Here is a 21,806-nt window from a genome sequence, read left to right as displayed (position 1 = left end):
CAAATACTTCTTTGCTGGCCTAAAATAATGCAGTATTTAGTTTCATTGACTTGCTCTCTCAAGCTGCGTACTCTCTCTAGCCTGAGAGGAGTCTGCCAGCCTGCTGAAATGCCAGGAAGTTTTTAAGCTTATACCTGTTTAAACTTTTAAAACTTCAGCCAAAAGCGACTCAGAGCTAACTTAGAACCCCCTTAAACTAACCAATCAGTTGCAAACAAAAACCTTTTAATTTATTTTCACTGCCTTTTTTTGGTCTTGAACTTTTATTCATTGTCAGGCAGTTCATGTAACAAAGGCCGAAAGGGCAAAGGCACCAGAAATCATGGCTTGAGCCTTATCATTCAAAAACTCTGGTATCTGCCTAAATGGCCACCCATCCATCTATGGGTGGCTAACTGGCACATCTGAGTGACAGAACTGTCAGGTAGATCTACCCCGGTCAGAGGTGTCTAAGCCTATGTCTCTTGGTCTCCCTGTCCCTCTCAGTAGGGTCGCCCTGTCTTGTTGTGCTTGGCTTCTTATTTTCGTCATCTACTTTTCCAATGGGGAGGACTATGGGAGAGGAAGTTGCAAGACGACGCAAATGGTGCTGTGAAAGAAAACATCTGTTGACACAACACAACCATATCTCTCTCATAGATACAGATAACTGGTGCAAAGCCATGCGGCAAAGTTAAAAAACAAAAAAAAAAATGTTCATAGCCTTCCTTCGAAAAACATAAAGCATGGTTTACCCAAGTTACCAAAGAGCAGAATACAGAATGAGGGACCTGGGTCCTTAGGACCTGAACAATCTCTCAGGACGCGGGAGAGCACAAAAATGTCATTGAAGACCTCTTCTCCAACTGCACCTTATCATGAATCATGAATTATCATGAACATCTAACATCGAGGATCTAGTCTATCTTCAGCACCACCTCGATCAATGATCCACTCATCCGACCAACGTACAATGCCCCATTCTGATGTATCACTGGAGAGGACAACTTGCAGCAGCAAAGCAAAGTTCCCTCACCCTTAATCATATGTATTATGGGTGCTGAAATGTGAACTGCCTGACTACTGAACATGAACCAACTATCAGGGGGCGCTGTGCCTGACATACAAGCACCGTCAAACTGACATACAAGGCATTGTCTTCACCTCAAAAATCAAAATCATTAGACCTCAAAGAACCACTAGACGGGAGACAACCCCGCGGGGAGAAAAATAGACGTGCTGTGGAGGATAGATAGATTCATTAAAGACTCCTCATAACAAGAACAAAAATCCCGTATATGTAGAGGCAAAGCATATCGCTGGCTGGCTTTCAGCCAGAATCTTGACCAATGGATGATGGGAATGAGCCCAATAAATACACCAGATTACCTCAGTGTCACTCACAGACAGACAGGCAAATAATGGGCACAGTTCCAGTTCCCAAACCAGGGGGGTGAGCCAAGAAATAACCACGCTAGGCTTGTAAATGCCCTCGGGCAGATAGCCTAGTATGAACCTATGAACCTATGAACCTATAAATAATCCTTCAGTGAATCAGTGCTGGTGATTATCTGTATCCTAAGTCATTAGAAATACAAAAATATTTATATTACTTTAAGAAGAAAAGATGCACAGATCTATAACTACTTGTTAATTTTAATATCTTTGTATGTAAAGGAATTATGTTGTCTAAGCTATACATTTTAGATATAATTCTTTTCTAAATACAGCAATAAATACACCAATAGATCTATATAAGTATTGTTAATCAAGTAAAACCCACTAAGAAGAAGTATCTGTTTCCAGCCTAAGCTAGTTACCACAGGCTGGATAAGTAAGTTGTGCATCCCACTAAATAGAAGAGATGAAAGATGATTTAAAAAAACAAACAAGCAAAAAAAGAGGAAATATTTAAAGACAGCAGTAATTATGAAGCTGGTGAATTCAGTATAGCGGCTGTGAAGCTGGAGAATAATACAAATAATTTTCTGACATAGTGGATACTGGGAAAATAATACATATGGAAAACATAGTACTGATGGCAATTTGAAATGTGTGTGTTATGCTTTTAATATCATTATATTCTGCTTTGCATATAGTTGCACTTGTTTTCCCACCTTGTAATACTTGGAATGAGCCTGATAATGGTCCATATGCATTGGACCTCTACCCTGGTTAATGAATTAAAAATAAAAGTTATGTACTCAACATAAATATGCATCTATATTGTCCATTTTCATTCTTCCTCAATGTATGGGTCTCACAGCCAACCTAGGACACATCTTGGGCATATTTACTTAGTCTCTTGGATTCAACTTTTAAGCTGTAATACCTCAGATTGAGTTTGCTGCCCCATAAACATATGGGCTCACTATATAGGTTCATAGGTTGGTACTAATCTATCGGCCCTAGGGCCTATACAAGCCTAGCCATAACAATTCCCTGGATATTTCTTCCCACAATATTTACATCCCCGGACCTCTGCCTAGCAATCGTCAAGGTTCCTTTTGAAGAGGGCCAAGAAGGCGCTCTGCTTGACATGTATGGGCAGTCTATTCCAGAGTCTGGGGAGTCTCTGGATCAGGAACCTATCCCTCCAGCATGTTTTGTTCATTGTGATGACAAGGTTTAGATCCCTGGAGCATGTGGCTCTGAGGGATTAGGATTTCTTTAAGTGGAGCATGTCCAACAGCTCAGGCTTTGACATGGCCTTGTACGTTAAGCAGAGATCACCTCTTGAGTAGACGATATGCCGCAGAGTATAGCTGGAGTATTTTTAGATGGTCACATAGGGCATCTGCTTTAGGCCTGTGATTCTTATAGTGAGGCATTTCTACGGCCTTTACAGTTGTTGCAGATGTCTTGTGAGGTACATACCAAATGGGGCGCTGTACTCTATAATGAGTCTAATGAGGGATGAGTACAGTGGGACAATGACCTCCTTTTTTCTGGATGAGAAGCCCTTGTTGATGAGGTGTGCCACATAGAAGGATTTCCTGACTATTGTGGCGATGTGGTTATCGAAGATGAGACCACTGTCCACTCGTGTCCCTAAGTCTCTCATCACATTTTCGGTGTTTAGTGTACTGCCACCTATGTGGTAATTCATGGGTACATGGTTTTTCCCAAAGGAGATAACTACACATTTCTTGGCATTAAACTTGAGCCCATGGCTCTGGCACCAAGCATCTGTTTCTGTAAGGCCCTTTTGTAGAATATCCACATCATTTGGGGATTTAATAATGGCTCCCAGTTTGCAGTCATCTGCGAACTTTGTTAGCCAGAGTCCCTTAGTGTTGGCCTGTACTTCAGAGAAGTAGATGCAAAACAACAGCGGTCCCAGGACTGAACCCTGAGGTACTCCACTTGTCACTTGTCTGGAGCTGGATTTGGAGCCGGCTACTTTTACAGTCTGAGTTCTGTCAGTAAGCCAGCTGGCAACCCATCGAGTGACGTAGGGATTTATGCCAGCTTAGTAAGTTTATCTATGATTCCAGAGTGGGGGGTGGTGTCGAAGGCCTTGGCGAGGTCCAGATAGGCTGTGTGGACTGCCTTACCCTTGTCCACAGCTCTGGAGACTGATTTGAAGAAGTCAATCAGGTTCAGGAGACACAATTGGCCCTTCAAGAACCCAAACTGGGTAGGGTCCAGTGTTTGAAGGTTGCCAATGTCTTTGTTTACAAGTTCCATGATAATGCACTCCATGCTCTTGCAGATCAGGCTCGTCAGACTGATGGGACGGAAGTTTCCGGGATCCAAGGTGGATCCCCCCTTGTACAGTGGGATAACTGTAGCTGTGCACCACTCAGTGAGGATGAAGCCTGAGGTGAGGTTATGATTAAACATGACACATAGGTGAGGTGCCAGTTCATTTTGTAGTTTGTGTAGTACACAGCCCGGGATGTCTTCTGGTCTCATGGATGCTGTATTCTTAGCTTTGGAGAGTGCGGTTTCTACCTGTGTGGCTGTGATTACCACAATTTGGCAATCCTTTGGTACTGAGATGGACCCTTTAGGGGGTGAGAGGGGGTGAAGTTGGCACTAAATCGATCTGCCAGGAAACTGGCAATATCCTTGGGATCAGTATATTTAATGCCATTCTGTTGTGGTTCAGAGCATATCTGAGCATTGCCATTTAGATTCTTGACATAACTATAGAATGCCTTGTGGTTGTCTTTGGAATCTTTGGCAATTTTAGTTTCGTTACTAGCTTTGGAGGATTTTATGAGGGATCTCAGCTTCTTACTGAGTCTGGTAAGGGAGTTTTTTGCATCCTAGGATTTTCCTCTTTTCTGCAACAGTTTCTTTCCTCTGTTGTATAGTTTGTTTATGGCAGAGGACCACTAGATTGGCTTTCTTTTTTTGAAGGAAAGCATCTTGGTTCTATTTGGGATGGCATGATTCATGCACGAGTGGATGTGCTCGTACAATGCCTTAGTGTAGGATTCAGCAGTTGAACTTTCAGCTCCCATCTGCATGGGTGTCATGAAGTTTGTCACTTCAGACTTGAGTGGCATGAAGTTGGCTTTGGAGAAGTTTTTTTACAGAGGTTTCCTTACTGGGGGGGTGGGGGTGGGATGTGGATGTCAAGGGTGATTTGCTTATGGTCAGACCTGACCAATGAGAGGGTGACCACTGGTGTAGAGCATCTATCTCCCATGTTGGTACTGATATTGGAGCCTCTGGTGGGACAATGGATTAGTTGATCCAGGGCATTGGAATTTATGAATTCCAAGAACTGTTGGGAAAAGGTGTTGGTACCCGAGTAGTTTTCCCAGTTAATGGCAGGGTAGTTGAAATCACCCAGTATTAGGGTGTTTGGTTGTATCTTAATATTTTCCGGCATGTTTAGAAAGGTGTAGTGAGAATCTTGGGGCATGGTGGGGAATCTGTAGCAAGCTACAATTTGGATTGCGGTCTTAACTAGTGTTAGTTGCACCTGGAGTATTTCAGACACATTGTGTTGGGCAACTAGCCTGGAGGTATGAATATCATTGGTGAATATGGACACTCCTCCACCTTTAGTGTTTTGGTCTTGGTTTGGTGGCCGAAAAGTATGGTAAGTGTTGTAGCCTGGTATTGCAGGGGTGCTCTCTGGAGTCTTGAACCAGTTCTCAGTAACTGCACAGAGTGCCTCGAGAAAGTGCATTTTGAGATTTAGACTTCTAGCATTGAGTAGCATTCCCTTCAGATTTTGCATGCTTGTATCTGTTACGGTGGTGGTTTTGTCCTTTGAACCTTGCCTAACAGTCCAAATAAAAGGGAAGAAAAGAGAAAGATAGGGCTCTAACTGGAAAAGTGGTTCCAATATCACTATCAGGTCACTCCCAGATGAAAAGTCAGGAAGAAGTGGGGGGGGGGGTACAGGAAGAATGAAAATGGGCAACACAGATGGACAGTTATGGTAAGTAGATACCTTTTATATCTGATGTTGTCATTTTCATTCATTCTTCAATGTAAGAGACAGAGTCCCCAGCTACAAGAACCTTTAATGGCCCTCATGGAAGGATATTCCCGAGTACCAAAGCAGTTCTGCCTCTGGAGATCAAATCCAACTTGTAATGAGCAATAAGGGTATGGGCACTGGACCAAGTGGCTGCAGCACAAATATGATCAACAGAAGTTCTGGACCAGAAGGCAGATGAAGTAGCCATGGATCTAGTGGAGTGAGCCTTAGGAGGACTGGGCAAAGACAGACCTCTTTGACTGTAAACAAATGATATGCAATTCCTTAACCGCTTTGCCAAGGTAACCTTAGAGACTGATTTTCCCAAACTATTGGGACCAAATGAGATGAACAGTTAATCCATTTTTCTGAAAACCTTTGTTCTATGGAGATAAAAATGCAGCTATGTTTGATCCCTAATGAGTTACATAGGTTCTGTGCATATTTACAGTACCAGAGAATATGCAAAAAGTCAGCCAACTGCGATGGACAAAAAGGGCAAAGAGGGGAAATGTTTTGGAAGAAATTATTTAGACGTTCAGGTGTATAGTAGGTATTATTTTTTTATCATTAACTGGGTATACACATGCTTCCTGAAGGGGGAGAATTTGTTTGTGTTATTAAAAGTATAAGAGAGTTGATCATCAGTTACATTAGGATGTTTGTTCTTCCAGTAGTGAGCGTATGTAAGAGATGATTAGCATTTAATAGCAGAGATTAGCTTGTATGAAGCTGATAGCATCTTGTTCTTGACTTTTAAAGATTTCACTAGGAAGTGAGCAAGATTTACTTCTTCCTCTACCCCATCTGGGATGCCTGTAATAGAAAACACCAGCTCCTTAATTTGCTTCAGTATTGTATATTTGTTACTTAGATTAAGATTCATTTTAATATCGCTTAAGGATTTGTCCTTTAGTCTATAGAAGTCCCAGACAGTATAGCTTTTGATTTGGGGAAATTGGTCTAAGTTTATCATTTTGTTGCCTAGTTTCAGGTTCGGGTTCAGATGGACTGGTTGCAGAAGGAAAACTGCGCTCTCTAGGTGTAAAAAGGAAAGGAGATATTGAAATGATTTACCTGGCTTTCATAGTAATGAAATGATTATTTACTAACTTTAACAACTTGTAGCACTCTATATAAATAGTTGTATATATCTTATGTAATTCGATCCTGTTACTTACCACTTATTTCTAAATTTATGCCTGTTTTACTCCAAATATTCAAATTATATGTACCTGCGAACCTGACTCTTTAGAAACTAGAATTTTGTTATTTGAAGACTAGAAGTTAAAAGCATTAATTTGTTAACTGTCATATCAAGGTTTACCTGTTCAAAAGAAAATGTCATGTTGTATATTTTTATATATTATATGTTGCAAAATACAATAAAATAAAAGTTGGAAAAAAATGGAGTTATGCACATCTAAGAGATGAAGCATGTAACAACACAGATAAATTGATGACTTGATTGATGTTTGCCTCTGAGGCTACTCTGGGCACAAAGGATGTACATAAAGTGACTATCTTTGTTGAAAATCTAGTAAGGGGATTTGGAAGAAAGTGCTTAATCACCTCACTGAAGTAATAGCTGCTAGAAGGATCATTTTCCAGGAGAGAAACTTGAGATCAGACTTGGCCGAGAGCTTGAAAGGAGTCTGAATCAAACCTTGCAGTAACACAGTAAGTTCCCAGGGTGGAGTAGCATCTTTAAGTGGAAGTCTAAGCGGAAAAGTACCTTTAAGCAATGCTTTGTACAGTTAAGAAGAAGCTGGGGGGGAGGAGTATTATCACCAGTATGATCATCTAAAATGGCAGCTAACTGAACCTTGGTAGTGGAGAAACTAGCCCCTTCTTGAATAACTGAAGCAAGGAGATCTAGGACAGCAGGAATATGTGCAGTAAAAGGATCTAAATATCTCTGGTAGGCCCAATAAGAAAATCTTTTAAATTTACTCTTATAAAATTTTCTAGTGGATTCTTTTGGAGAAGATAGCAGTATCTGTCAGACCAGGTAGGAAAGCCTGGCCTGTCTAACCATTAATGGAACTGTAGAAACGATGCGGTCAACTTGAGGCCTGCAATGTCTGGATGTGTCATCCCTGAGGGATGAGAAATTAGGTCTGGACTGGGTTCCAGAATCCATGACAGATGTAAAAAGTGAGACCACAAGAAGGGAAACCACACTTGATGAGGCCAAAAGGGGGCAATGAGGATAATCTTGCTCTTCAAACAAACTGCTTTTTAAAGAAATTTGGGGATTAGAGGTAAGGGAGGATAAGAGTAAAGGAGACTGGAGGGCCAAACATGGACTAGAGTATCTCTCAATGACTCCCCCTGAGGGGATCAGGGCAAAGAACCTGCTGCACTTGATGTGGGGAGAGGCAAATGGACTGCAGCAAGGGTGACCCCATAGATGGAATATCCTCTCCACCACTGATTGATTGAGAGACCAGTCATGAGGCATCAGAATGGATCTGCTGAGTTTGTCGACTAGCACACTGGATTTCTCCAGTATATGCACTGACATAAGAAATCGGGTTAGAGGAGATTGTCCAGTGCTGTACTCTCACTGCCTATCAACAAAGGGGATAGGACTTGTTTCCCTCCTGTATGTTGATATACCAAACTACTGACATGTTGTCTGCTAGGGTAGCAATAGTCCCTGGATGAAGAGCCCTGAAACGCCTACAACATTAGAAGGACTGCCCTCATTTTCAGGACATTGATATACAGATTGGTCTCTTCTCGAAACCACATGCCTTGGATTTTCTGTCCCAAGAAATGCCCGTCCACCCCAACTGAGAAGTGTTCGTGGTCACCATGGCTACCGGGGGTAGAAACACGAAAGGACATCAGTGGCAAATTCATTTGATTGCACCCACCACCGCAGGGAATCCTTACAAACCTGAGAAAGTTTTATTGGAGAGGATAGAGGCTGTAGAAGAATTGATGATTGGGCAGCTATAGTCCACTGAAGGACACGCATGTGGAACCAAGCCATTAGTTCCAAGGTAATAGCTGCTGCTATTGATCCTAAATCTTGAATAACTAGTTTTGCTGGGGGAGAAGTGTATGAAATAATCTGTTTCACCTACATTCTTATGGACTGTAGTCTGTTTAGAGGAAAAATGGCTAACTGAGTGGTGGTGTCCGGGCAAGCTCCTATAAACTCCAAGACTTGAATGGACTATAAATGTGACTTAGTGTAATTGACTGTGATTCCTAAAGACTGGCATGATTGGAGTAAGTAGTTCCATAGAAACATAGAAACAACACCCCAAGAGCTCAATAGAGCACAATCCATGTCTGAAGCATTGAAGCAGCAAACAAGATCTGAGGTAATAGAGGGCGTTCAGGCATTATGGGCATAGGGAGGACCTTGAGAGTTGGATCCAAGAGTCTCAGTAAATGCGGCCGAGACAAATCCAAGGCTGTATCTGAGACCCAAACCTTGACAAATGAATGACAATGACAACATCAGATTAAAATAAATAAAATAAATACAGAATACCTATGATAAACTATAGTAACTGAAAATGAAAAGAAAATGTCTTACAAAAAGGGCCAGATTTAAGACTAAATTGAAAATTTGGGAACATGTATGGGTCACCATTCCATTTTCTATGAACATATCCTGTGCATTCAACACTCTTCAAAGAATCTGGGATATTGTCAGCACAGTATTGGTTATAAATCAGAATTCTATAACTGTATAAGGCATCTTGTCATTTGCAGCTGTTGAATGTAAATGTGCACCTGGTCCAACTCACTGCACACCCCCCTCCCCACCCCACCCCTCCATGCTCGACAATAGCCCACTCATTCATTTGACATAGGCAAGAACAAATCCTGGAGGCTATCATTTACTCACTCATCATGCAGCGAAATAGTCAATGGGCCACCAGTCCCTCCTATCAGATTAGGTGAGCCAACATTTGCTTTGCAGTCTTACCCTCCCCTGCCCACTTCTTCCAGTGCTTGGGCCACTAATCATACTTGGGTTGTATGGGTCACAGCCAGGGCTTTAACCCTCTATGCCACACAGAGTGGGTAAAACTAACTAACTATTCATCTTTGAAGTTGTATCAATATGACAAACAACATAGAGCCTATCATGCTGTAATTCATGGAGCCAGCTGCAATACAATTTCACCTTTTGTGAACAGCTTTACTTTTGGGCAATCTGTAGATCTCCACATAAGAAACCATTAGCACATATTTCTACTGCAGCTGAGAGCATAATTCAGTTCTAAATATAGTGCTAATGCTTGTAGATAAAGCTATCTGGTATGTACTGAGCAAAAAGTTTTAAATTGCAGCATCACTTCCACCAGTTCTACACATCTTATAACTACATTACATACTATTATGACTTTAAATGAAATAATGCATTTGCTCTATACATTTTGTTTCACTAATATCAAAGGAAAATTAAATGTGCTTACCCAGTCAAGTCACCTTCTATCACCATTTTCTGCAGCCCGGCAGAGATGCTACTACTGTTGCTGGCATTTGGAGTTGAAGCAGTTTGGTCAGACGTGACAGAGACTTGGACACTTGCTGGATTGCTTACTACAGTATTCATATCCCTTAGAATGCGTGGCAGAGGTCCAACTTTACTTAAGGTACCCTACAGAAAGGCAGCAAATTGCAGCTGAATGAACTCACCTACATCTACATCAAATCAAGCAATGAACTCAAAACACATGACAAGATGTATCTTTGGCCAGATAAAAAGAAAGAAACATAGTTCATTATTTATTTTATTGTTACATGTTATCTTGTACAGTCACTATTATATACTACTACTATTGCTTTTAGGCAAAAAAGCAAAAACAGACATGCATTTACAGTCCATTTTCTCTCTACATAAGAGTAAATGCTAACAGACATGCATATGTCATCACTCACTCACTCATTAAACCAGTGACTATTAAATGTTTATAAAAGTCTGACAGTTAGTACAGAGGATTAAGGCTGTGAGTTAACAACTTCCTTCCTGAGGTTGAGTGTTTAATTCCTTAAGAGCCTCTGTCTGCCTACTGTGTGACTGTGGCAAGTAAGTTCATAGGTTCATAGGTTCATAAGCGGTTACTAGGCTATTGGCCCAAGGGCCTTTATACGCCTAGCTATCTTATACCCTTGTTCCCTTATTGACCAAGTTGTATGGTCTATGAGGGCATGCAGAAAAGTTCTTAAGCCCGACCAACTTTCTAAATTCTGAGCATTATTTTGCATATGTAGCTGAAAAGAAGGCTATTTCATCTTGCACAGTGCCTGTTTACAGAATCATAACACTATGTTTTGACATTGTTTCAGATCATTGACTGAACTGTCAATGAAAAGTACAAAATTTTCAAGTGTGGAATTCTTAGCCATCATGAAGTTCCTATTCCTGCAGGAGAAAACTCCAAAGGAAATCCAGGATGCAAACAATGAGTGGCAAGTGCCCTTCTTACTCAACTGCAAAGAAGTGGTGTTCAAACTTTCAGAGTGAAAATTTCAAGACCAAAGATGCAGCAAGGTCTGGGAGGCTTCAAATGCTGTCAGCTCCTGAAATTATTGACCGTGTCCATGACTTGATTTTGGCTAAAAGGCAAAAAATATCAGCTAAAACAATTGCTGAGACACTAGAGATATCCAGGGTATATGTTGGGTTTATAATCATAGGATCATAGGAGATTATTAGGTTAACAGATCCAGGGCCCTTACAAGCCTAGTTCAACCCATGTTCCCAAGCATGTCTGGTTCAAGCAGACACTAAAATCAGCACCTATTGCCCCTGTCCAAGAGTGACAAAGGTGGAAACCCCAGGGTGAATTTCTGGTTACCCATCCAATCATCCAAATTGTGCTTAAATAGGGCCAATGAGGGGCTTTGTTTAACATGAATAGGAAGCTTGTTCCAAAGGTGGGGCAACCTCTGTGAGACAAACCTGTCTCTCCGACAATGTCTGTTGATGTCACATACCAGGTTAAGCTCCTTTGAGTGAGTGACCCGTGTGCCATTTGACTTACAAATGTGCAACATTTCCATTAAAGCTGGGTCGGAGATTGCTCTACATGTAAGACACAGGTCGCCTCAGCGCAGTCTGTAAAGTGACAATGATTTCAGTCTATTTGCATAAGACAGATCTTGAAGACCCTGAATTTTCTTCATAAGGAATCTTTGTGGTCTCTCCAATTGCTGCAGGTATTTGGAAACAAACATACCAAAGGGACCATTGTACTCTATTAATGGCTCAATGAGGGAAGAGTACAGGGGGTTATAATCTTTCTTTATTCTGCAGGCAATGCTCTTACTTATGAAGTGAGCAATGCAAAATGCCCTTCTTACCACTGTGGAGACATGATGATCGAAGTTAAGGTTTCTGTCAACTTGTGTTCCCAGATCTCTCACCACTGACTGATTAGGGAATTGCTACTGATGTGGTAGTTTGCAGGAACATCACCCTTACCCAAGGGGATGATAATGCATTTTTTTGCATTAAGTTTAAGAGCATGACTTTGGCACAGGCCATCAGTCTATGTAAGACCTTCTTGCAGGATTTTGATATCACTAGAGGTTTCAATGATCACTCCCAGTTTGCACTCATCAGCAAACTTTGTCAGCCACAGTCTTTTAGTTTTAGCCTCTACTTCGGAGAAGTAGATTCCGAACAGTAGGGGACCCAGAAGTGATCCCTGTAGAACACCGCTGGTTACGGGCCTGCTGGAGGAGATGGAGTCCCCTATTTTGACCATATGAGTTTTATCAGTGAGGCAGTTTGCAACCCACTTGACAATACATGGGTTGATACACAGCTGAGTGAGTTTATCAATGCTGCCTGAGTGAGGGATTGTGTCAAAGGTCTTGGCTAAGTCTAGGTAGGCCGTATGTACAGATTTGCCCTTGTCTAGGGTTTGGTGACTGTCTTAAAGCAGTCCACCAAGTTTAACAGGCATGATCTTCCCTTGACAAAGCCAAACTGGGTGGAGTTGGCATTTGGAGATTTCCTATATCTTTCTTAACTCACTAACCCCGAGTACCTTCTGAGGGCACCTTACAACCGAGCACTCTCTGGGATGCCAGAAAAGTTATGTTGTTCCACCCGAGTGCCTTCCACAAGCGCCTTTAACTTTGTATTAAAGTTTTAGCTCCACTGTTACAAATTAAGTTGAAAAAGTATGTGAACTTTGTCAGGTACTTTCTCAGCCTAATTTTCAGTGTGCATTAACATCATGTTTGCATTTACAATTTACAATAAAATCAGCTTCCCATGCACTGTGTATCTGCTTGCAAGCCAGTTCTATTTGTGTTGCAGGAAGCAAGTGGTGGCAGTCAATCAGATTCCTGCAATCCAAGCCACCACTTGCCTAACACCTCCACCCCCCTGATCTAACTTTTCTTTGTTCTGTTACAATAAATAGAGGGTCCTCCAGTAGCAATTCCCTTTCTTTTTCTGTTATTTGCTGTATTGCTGCTGGATCCTTCTATCTACTGTAACAGAGCATTTATCTTCACCATTTCAGGAGATCACCGGTAAGTCATCCCGCAACTTACAGCCTTGAGAAACCCTGAAAAGCAAGTGCCATACAGCTGCAACAGACATCTTCCTTATACCAAGGTAAGTGCATATTTCACTGTAAATTCATTCCACTTGGGCTATACATGTAAAGAAGTTCTGTGCACTCCATTTCCTCTGTAATTTCTACTCCCCCGTAATTCCTACTCTGTCTTCAGGAAATGTACCAACTCACCACTGTTTACTGAACCCAACTTACTGCATATGGCTGCATACGTTTCCTTTTTTTATGAGAATTTTTTTTCATACAGCTGTTTAGCTTGTCCGTTACTTAGTGGTGGTACTGCTGGCATGTACCCTTTGTGATGTAGGGCTGAGATCTTTAATTGCAACTGTAATAAAAACTATAAAGGAACTATAAACTTAGAAGCTTCAAGTTCAGTCTGAAGACACAACTGTTGTGATAGCATTTGTTTTCCTCGTGTCGGAGCTGTTTATTGTGGACCAGTGGTGCAAGGTTTAAATCCCCTTAATGTTGCCTAACTGCAATTCTGAGCAAGTCATTTAGCCAGTCTATGCTCCTGGACTGAAATAAGGTTTGCAGAGATCGGTAGTGGACCCTGGAAAACAAATATAAGCAAATATAACAGCCCTGAACTGGTATTATTATATCTGAGTTCTGTAATGTGCATCTTGCTTCGTTCGTTGTATTGTATTCAGTGGGTGCTTGCAACACCTGCAGAAAAGGTGTACTGTTTATATAATTAAGTTACATTTCTTACAGCACACTTGACGTTGGTTATTTGTGAGCAAGTTTCTATTTCTGAATGTGTCAGACAAGTTACAGCCGTTCGTGTGAATTATCTGTAATGGATTTGGTGCAGTACTGTAAGACCGTTCCCTTATTCAATACTCAATTCCTCCTCCATCCCATTCCCATCCACAGAACAGATACATACTCAAGTTCATGAATCACGAGTCTAATCAAACTTTAAGTCTGTAGAGTAAGGCTGTCCATCCAGTTGCAGTACTGTTTTTTTATGTTGGCGCTACAATACGTCACATCGATCATACATAATTACAAACCCAGGTGGGTGCGGGAACCCAGGAAGTGCACTGCTTGCATAACAGAAAGGGTTGTGACAGAAGAATCATTTATTTGTGGCATTTGACAGTGCAGTTATAAATTTCTTACCAGTTGTGGGTCTTTATTATAAACTAGACAAACAAAAGTGTAAACAAATCACCAGTGATGGATAACTTGTCACACATGGAAAAATCATAAGGAATAAATATGGCTTAGTTGTAAGTCTGTCATAAACTTTAAATATTTCAGATAGTGTAGCTTCTCATCGTGGGCTGTGCTTGCCTTATTTTGCTGTCTACATTGTTTTATATTTCTCACCCTATTCATTTCTTTGAATGTCTGTAATAAATAATCATACAGTTTTTCTTTTCGATGTAAAATGTGGCAATTTGGTCAGATCTCTTTTAAGCGATCCCATTACTACTATAATAATGCAATTCCTGTCTGGTTATGCAAAATATTCAGAAATGGAGTGCATGGAATACGTAATGGGTATTGTAGTGTGAGTATTGACCCCCATAGTATGGGTTTAGAACTCAAGTGCTCAGTATGCAAGTCTTGGTATTGCCAAGCATGAAGTTTGTGCTGCTGCTAGTGCTACCACTGTCCCATTTGATGTTGGACGCTGTATAAAGTGTTGTAAAATATTTGTGTTGGAGGTAATTTGTTTGGTTATATATTGGTTAGTATTGGTTATATATTTTTACATGTGTTTAAAGTGACGATGATTGAACAAGTTAATCTGAGTTTTATTACAAAATATCTTGTCTGCATGTAATATTTTGAGTTTTGTTTCAGAGGGGTTGGAACGCTGTATTTTGTGTCTTTGATGTATTTTATAGTTGGCACACATTTGAATACATTGGTAAGGAGTGTAATAATAGATTTAGGTGACTGTTACGTTTTTGTATTGTACATGGCAGATTGGTTATTTTCTTTATTCTGGGCCTAACTTGCTCACATTTATATAGTCCCTTGTCACATGTACTTATACTCATATGTAGAAGCTATGGCATTGTTTGTTTGTAATAGCTGGCCAGGAAGGTGCTCCTTTTCCAAATGATGGACTGTCATTTTTAAAGGATATGGTGATATGGTGATCTAGGAAAAGAGAAGGCATAGAGTACGGGGGTGTTGTAATGTACAACATTACAAGCCAAAACAGTATGAATGGTAATTATTTAATGACAGCGGCATGGGTGCTGGAGAGAAGGGGCAGGTGGAGGTGGGTTATCTGATTTGGGGGTAGGATGAAAGTAGCATGTTCTATTTGTCTGTCTTTGTGCTTCTGTATTAATTTTTGATTACAGTTTCTTTTATTTTTGTCATTGTATGTATCTGCATAAATTTGATGCTGTTAGAGTGGGGGTACATCATGTACGCCACTGGATAGACCACAAAGGCAAGCTACACTTAACACACATTCCATGGGTGTATTTGCAGAAAGGCTGTGCCTCTTTGCATTCACCTAGGGTTACACCATAAACCCCATTTCTTGCATGTGTGCCCCAGAGGTTGCACCGACTATGAGAAGACAGAACTGCTGCGCACTGAGTGCCAGGAGCTAACTTAATATTGCTACAATTTGGACATGAGAAACATGGAGTAGACCTGAAGAGGTGTAAGGGGAAGTCTATGTATGTTGACAAGACTGATGCACCTGGCATTGAGACTGCTTAGTGAGTAAAATTATGCAAGCCACACATCTCTACTCTCCCCATATAGTATACTGCTGCTTATTACGTCTTAACATTTCAAGTAAAAGTAGTAGCTAGAGTGGAAAATGGATAGGTTAATGTCACATCTTTGACAAGCTTTGGTCATAAGGCAGTAGCTGTAAAGTACTTTCTCAAACTGGAATGCAGGTAGAATTTCAGTATGCCTATCTTGATGGTCATTTTGTTTATAATACAACAACATGACATTTTACTCCTGCTGCTTTTTAACTTGTCTCTTAGCACTTTCATCTGGAATATGCTGGCAAATGGACTAGCTGAGTTTGAATGAGATGAACTTGTACAATTATTTATTTACTTATATTTGTTAACAGGGTAAGCTCATTGGACATAAGTAACCCTGACTACATGAAGCAGCCCTAGTCTTATTTATTTATATTTGTTAACAGGGTAAGCTCGCTGGCCATAAGTAACCCTGACTATATAAAGCAACCCTAGTCATCTGTGCTATCTGCTAGACTGCAGCATATAGCTAGTTAGCTGTGCTTCAAGTACAATGAGTGTGAAATGTATGACAAAATTTCCACAATTAGTTTTCCTGTGAAGGCTTGTATAGCCGAGGTACCAGTAGACATTAAAGGTTGCAGTTTTTTTCCTGGCTTCTTTGTGTTGTTGATTATTCCTTTTGTTGGTTGTTGTATTTGTTATCTGCATGCTTTCAGAAGTAACTTATAGTCGACTTGTATTTGTCTTTGGTTGATAAGGTCAGTCCCACAAGGGTACTGGTCTTTTAGGAGATAAGAGGTGGTAGTTATAGTACTGGGTGCTGACTGAAGAATTTAAAGGATCCAGGAGCAATTTTAAGAATGTGCAAACCATGCTAACACATAAGCAATGTCTAACGTAAATATGATTCTCATGGCTCATACTAGGCCCAGTTGAGGATAAAACCATAGTTCTGTGCCACATGTGAGAGCTTGGTACTACCTGTGAATATAAATGTAGAGTATAATGTTTGTTTGGGTATGGTTAATGGGCAAGTCTAAGGCAAGAATGCTCACCCATAAATCCATGTATTTATATGGGCAGCACAAAACTGGTGGTGTGTATAAAGCCTACATTTCATACATTTATTTTCATGTTTTACATTTATAGGTTCATAGGTGATTACTAGGCTACTGGTGAAGAGCCAGCCATGATTAGCACAAACTTAAAAAAATATTGTTGATGTATGGTGATATCCTAAAGGAATTTTAAAGTTATGTTATAGGCTTGTACACAGCAAGCAGCCACTGGCTGCTCCTGTCCTCTAGGGACATAGGTACCAAACCAGGGATAAATGTATGATTTCCCATCCTTTGGCCAAATTTATGTTTGAATAAGCGTAGGGATAAGCTTTGCTTCACATACATGGGAAGTCATGCCCCTACAGCATGTACTGTTTATGTTGTAGTTGAGGTTCAGGTTTGTAGAGTGGGTATTTTTGAAACTATATGTTTTGTGAATGTACAGCAAATCCATCAGTGTGACATCACAGGATACCTTGTAGGCTAGTCCTAGAGTGCCTCACAGCATTCCGTAGGAGACCAAGTACAAAGGTAGAGATTTGAGATGGTCTGTATAGGTATTGTTTACTCCCTGTATTCTTTGTGTGTAGCTTGTGAAGCTGTTGCATCTGGCTGGTCAGGTATGTGCCAAAGGCTGCATTGTTCTCAATTATCTGTTTGGATTCTTCACTTATACCATCTCTGGCATGTATATTTGTTTAAGGAAAAAAAACAAAAGTTTGTTCTTCTGAAATCTTAATGAAAAATGCAATAGTTTGCTTCTAAAATAGGCATGAGATATTGTTTGTAAATTCAGACACCTCCACCTTTGCTCCCTGTCTGTATATTAGCTGTTGTAAGGTACAGTGTACAAAGGAAACATGATTTGACTATTACTCCCTTTCTTTTCTGCCAATTCTCCATTCTGCTAGCCGTTTCTGTATGATTTTGACCTGCAAAATATGGCTATTTCTTTATGGTATTTGACATAGCATATGTTCCATTATGTCTGAGTGGGTAGCCAGCACAGCTATTGGACATATCAGATGGCCTTGCCTGCCACAGAAGTGCCATGCTTGTCCTGGGTTCCTTAGTGGAGTGGCGGTCCTTACCTTGCTTTTTCTCTTTACATGTACTCATTCAGTAGTATGTTGGCTACACAAAGAATGTGTATATTTACAATCATATGTGTCTACATGGGAAAACAACTGGGTCTGAATGCTGTACACATGTACAGATATCAGTTCTTTTAGGATTCAGGTTATGGAAATTATTATTTTAGTTCATATTTTGGTAAATAACTTTGCAAGGGAGCATCTGAATGTGCTAAGTAATACCTCATTTTGAAGACAGTATTGATAGTTCTAGCATGGTAAAAGAACTGTGCCTGTATGTTGTACACATGTACAGATATAAACATTTGTTTTGGACTTAGGTTATGGAGATTATTACTTTTTTTCATATTTTGGTAAATAACTTTGCAAGGGAGCATCTGAATGTGCTAATACCTTATTTTGAGGAAAGTATTTATAGTTCCAACATGGTAAATAACTTTGCAAGAGAGCATGTCTGTGTGCCAAGTAATACCTCGTTTTGAAGACAGTGTTACTCCTTACAACATGGTAAAAGAACTGTGTCTGTGCACTGTACACATGAATAGAAATCACAGTTTGTTTAGTCTTGTAGGATTATGAAAATTATACATTTCCAATACTTCTCATTATTATGCCCATATCTTTGCAAGGGAGCATGGTGATGACACAAATGATGCATCATTTTGAAGCTGACATTGAGATGTACAACTTCTATGCTGATATATAGCCTCTGTCTGTTACAGGTCATGAGATATTATGCTTTGTTTAATTATCAATTATTAGAAACATTATATTAATCATATTTCTGTGAATATCTCTGAAAAGGAGCATCACACAATAATCGTTAAGGTATCATTTTAAAGCTAACATTCATACAAACAAATTAAATACACATTGTATGGGTCTACATGGTACACTGACCAAGATATTGTGCTTTGCTTTTCCAAAAATGTAAAAACATATGCATAATATCAGCATTCCTTGCCAAATATTTAATAATGACTTTGATACGCACTATCAACATTTACACTGTTGGAAATGTCAGTTTCTGCTGAACAATTTTCACATTTACATTTTTAGTCTAGCTCTTACAGTTAAAGAGTTATGAACATTTGTTTTCTGTATGGTATTCAAAATGGATTTTCTGAAAATGAGCTCAGGCTGCACTGTTGTTCCCATGGTGGAATTAAGCAGGTAGCTTTTTCTAAGCTGCTCCAAAATGATTTAATAAGGTCCATGATGATTCGTTCCATGGCCTTGCAGATAAGGCTCATCAGGCTAATAGGTCTATAGTTCCTGGGTCTGTGGATGCATTCCCTTTGTGCACAGGGATGACGGTAGCCATTTTCCATTCTACTGGGACGAAGCCAGCACTTAGACTGTGATTGAAAAGCGTGCTCAGTGGTGATGCTAACTCCTGTTTTAACCAATGTAGAACACAGAGAACACAGCCTGGGATGTCGTCTGGTCCCATAGAGTGTTTTTGATCTTGGAGAGAGAATTAAAACCTGCTCCTCTGAGATACTAGGCAGGGGACAGGTGTTTGGGATGCTTTACGGTATATGTGGCGGGGACAGGGATGTGAAGTTGTCACTGAACCTGTCAGCCAGCAGGATTGCTATATCCACTGTTTCTATATATATAGTACCATTAACTATGAGTTCAGCGCAAATCTGGTCTTTACCTTTGAGGTTACAGATGTAACTAAAGAACATCTTGTGGTTATCCTTAGTTAGGGAAGCTAATCTGAATTCATAGTTAGCTTTGGATGACTTCACTAGAAGTCTTATTTGCTTGCTTAAGTTGAGCAGCTGGGTATACAGAAACTGTCAGCCAAGTGGGTGCCCAAATGTTTGAATGCTGACTAGAAAAGATGTTGAGTGGATGCATTCAAGTTGATTTTGTGGCATTTTCGTCAAACTGGTGCCAACTTTTTGGAACAACTAGTTACTGTTGATGAAACATGGTTACATCACTATGATCCTGAGACAAAACAATAGTCCATGCAATGGCGGCACTCAAGTTCACCAAAGTCATAGAAGTTCAAGACCCAAAAGTCATTAGGAAAGATCATGGCCACAGTGTTTTGGGAACCGTAAGTTGGTGCAATGACTAACTATCTTCCAAGGGGCAGTTAATGCAGAATACTACTGGCCATCTATTTTCCCCTGGACTTCACAGAAATAAATTACAAACAATAGGGGGCCCAGCACAGATCCTTGTCATATGTCACAACCAGACTGGCTCCTGGGTTGACCCTAAAAATAGTTATTTGTGTATTATGGGCTTACCTGGTTTAACAGAAGAAGTTACCACAGAGTTTTAATTCATCTGTCACTGATACGAGCACAGAACTCTTGGTTATACGTCTGCTTCCACTGACTTCTATTTGCACTACACAGAACTGTAAGAATGTATCACAGGGGATGTCTTAAAGCTAATGTTACATCACAAAAATATTTCAATTGCCTCTGACAATAACTCACATATAACTGTGCTTTCAAAAAAGGTCCTTCTATGATCGAAGAGCACATAATACAAACATCATCACAAAAATGTATTGCAGACAAAGCCATTAAAACATTCAAAAATTGTCTGTTTACAAGTAGGGTGGCCCAGAGGCACCTCTTTTCAGCTATGTTGAACTGCAAACTGTAAAACAGAACACAATATAATTGGCCTATTCAATCGCTTAGCAGTGCTTTTGTAAATCACATCTCTTTGAACACAAATCAAGTAACTCAAAAACAACAGTAGCTCTGTAAAATTCCAATGAGGCTCTTGGGGGAGAGTTATCTCCAATAAGGGAGGTTTCAAATAAGCATTACTTTGGACAGTAACAGGAAAACGATCAGCCATATCCAGTATAAGGCAATCATGATCTCTGCTATCAAAGTTAATCATGAAACAACTAATTCAGTACAACTTGAAGAGTACACATTAGATAGTTTGGCTGGTAGTGAAAGATCAAATTCCAAAATGGGTATGAGGATACCTCTTTTAATAATGGCCCTTTCTAAGGTTCTTTAAGATTTACAGACAGAACCACATGTACACAATAAAGTCTTTGTGCATGTAGTGGATCTTCAGAAACATTCACCAAAGGACACAGAAGAATAAGCCGTATCCCAGGTATTTAATGGGAAACTATCTGTGTTCAGCATCCAGCAGGGTCTAAAACAGACAGGTCTTTCTCTATGGTGGATTCTTTAATGTGTGCCAAAGAGCAAGGTCTTTGTTTTCCAAAAATAACAGTGAGGAATCCATTATGAAATCTGCTGAAGTTCTGTGAAATGCTGTTGATAAGAATATTTTAAATAGCAGAAGTTCCTCTGCTTAAATAGTGTAGATTCTGGTCACACATGTATAAAGCATGTTAATATTTGGCAAGGACAGATAAATTGGAGTTAATGCAAAAGGAGCAAAAAAGGGGACCCATTATTAATAATCAGACAATACTAGGAGAGAAGAAATCAGTACCTACTTTAAGCTTACATGGCCTTTCCTTTTTCTAGGTAGTGGTGAAATCATAGTAGGGCATTTTGTCCAAAGCAAGGATCTTTAGCTGAGAAAATGTATCTTTATGTGGCACAGAGTTAAACGCCTTTATCAAGTCCATATGTGTGCCCATTGTAAGGAACCTAAGATTCAGATGTCCTATATGTAGTCTGTAAAATTTAATAGTGCAGTACAACTACTAAAATGCTTTCTGAGGTCAACCTGTTGGTCAAAGGATGGCTGTAGTTTTCAGGTAGTCTTGCCATCATGAAGAAGCTGCCTTCTCGATAACTTGGCTTCCAGACATCCCTGGGGCAGCCCCCAGGATAGGGTATGGATGCAGTTAATTTCCAAGGGTCTGGGAAAGTACCGGAAGATAATGAACTGTTGATAATATGTTGAAAAGAGATACTGTTAAATATGTTCCATGCTCTAAGGAATTTAGGGATATACATCATGAGATTAAAGATTTACAT

General features: G+C 40.1%; 1 protein-coding gene across 2 annotated transcripts in view; it reads right to left on the bottom strand.

The window, feature by feature from the left end:
• The window catches only part of LOC122790821 (disabled homolog 2-interacting protein-like), a 1,962,433-nt gene that overhangs the window by 366,033 nt on the left and 1,574,594 nt on the right, over positions 1-21,806 (bottom strand). For both annotated transcript variants that reach the window (XM_044058453.1, XM_044058454.1), the window contains exon 9: positions 9,871-10,055. In XM_044058453.1, the coding sequence (XP_043914388.1) occupies positions 9,871-10,055 (185 nt within the window). The remainder of the gene's footprint in view (positions 1-9,870; positions 10,056-21,806) is intronic.

Source organism: Protopterus annectens, chromosome 16.part0, assembly GCF_019279795.1.
Source record: "Protopterus annectens isolate FY-2018-M chromosome 16.part0, PAN1.0, whole genome shotgun sequence".
NCBI classification, from domain to species: domain Eukaryota; kingdom Metazoa; phylum Chordata; order Ceratodontiformes; family Protopteridae; genus Protopterus; species Protopterus annectens.
The sequence above is the reverse complement of the archived record's forward strand: the minus strand, read 5'-3'. Positions and strand labels throughout refer to the sequence as shown.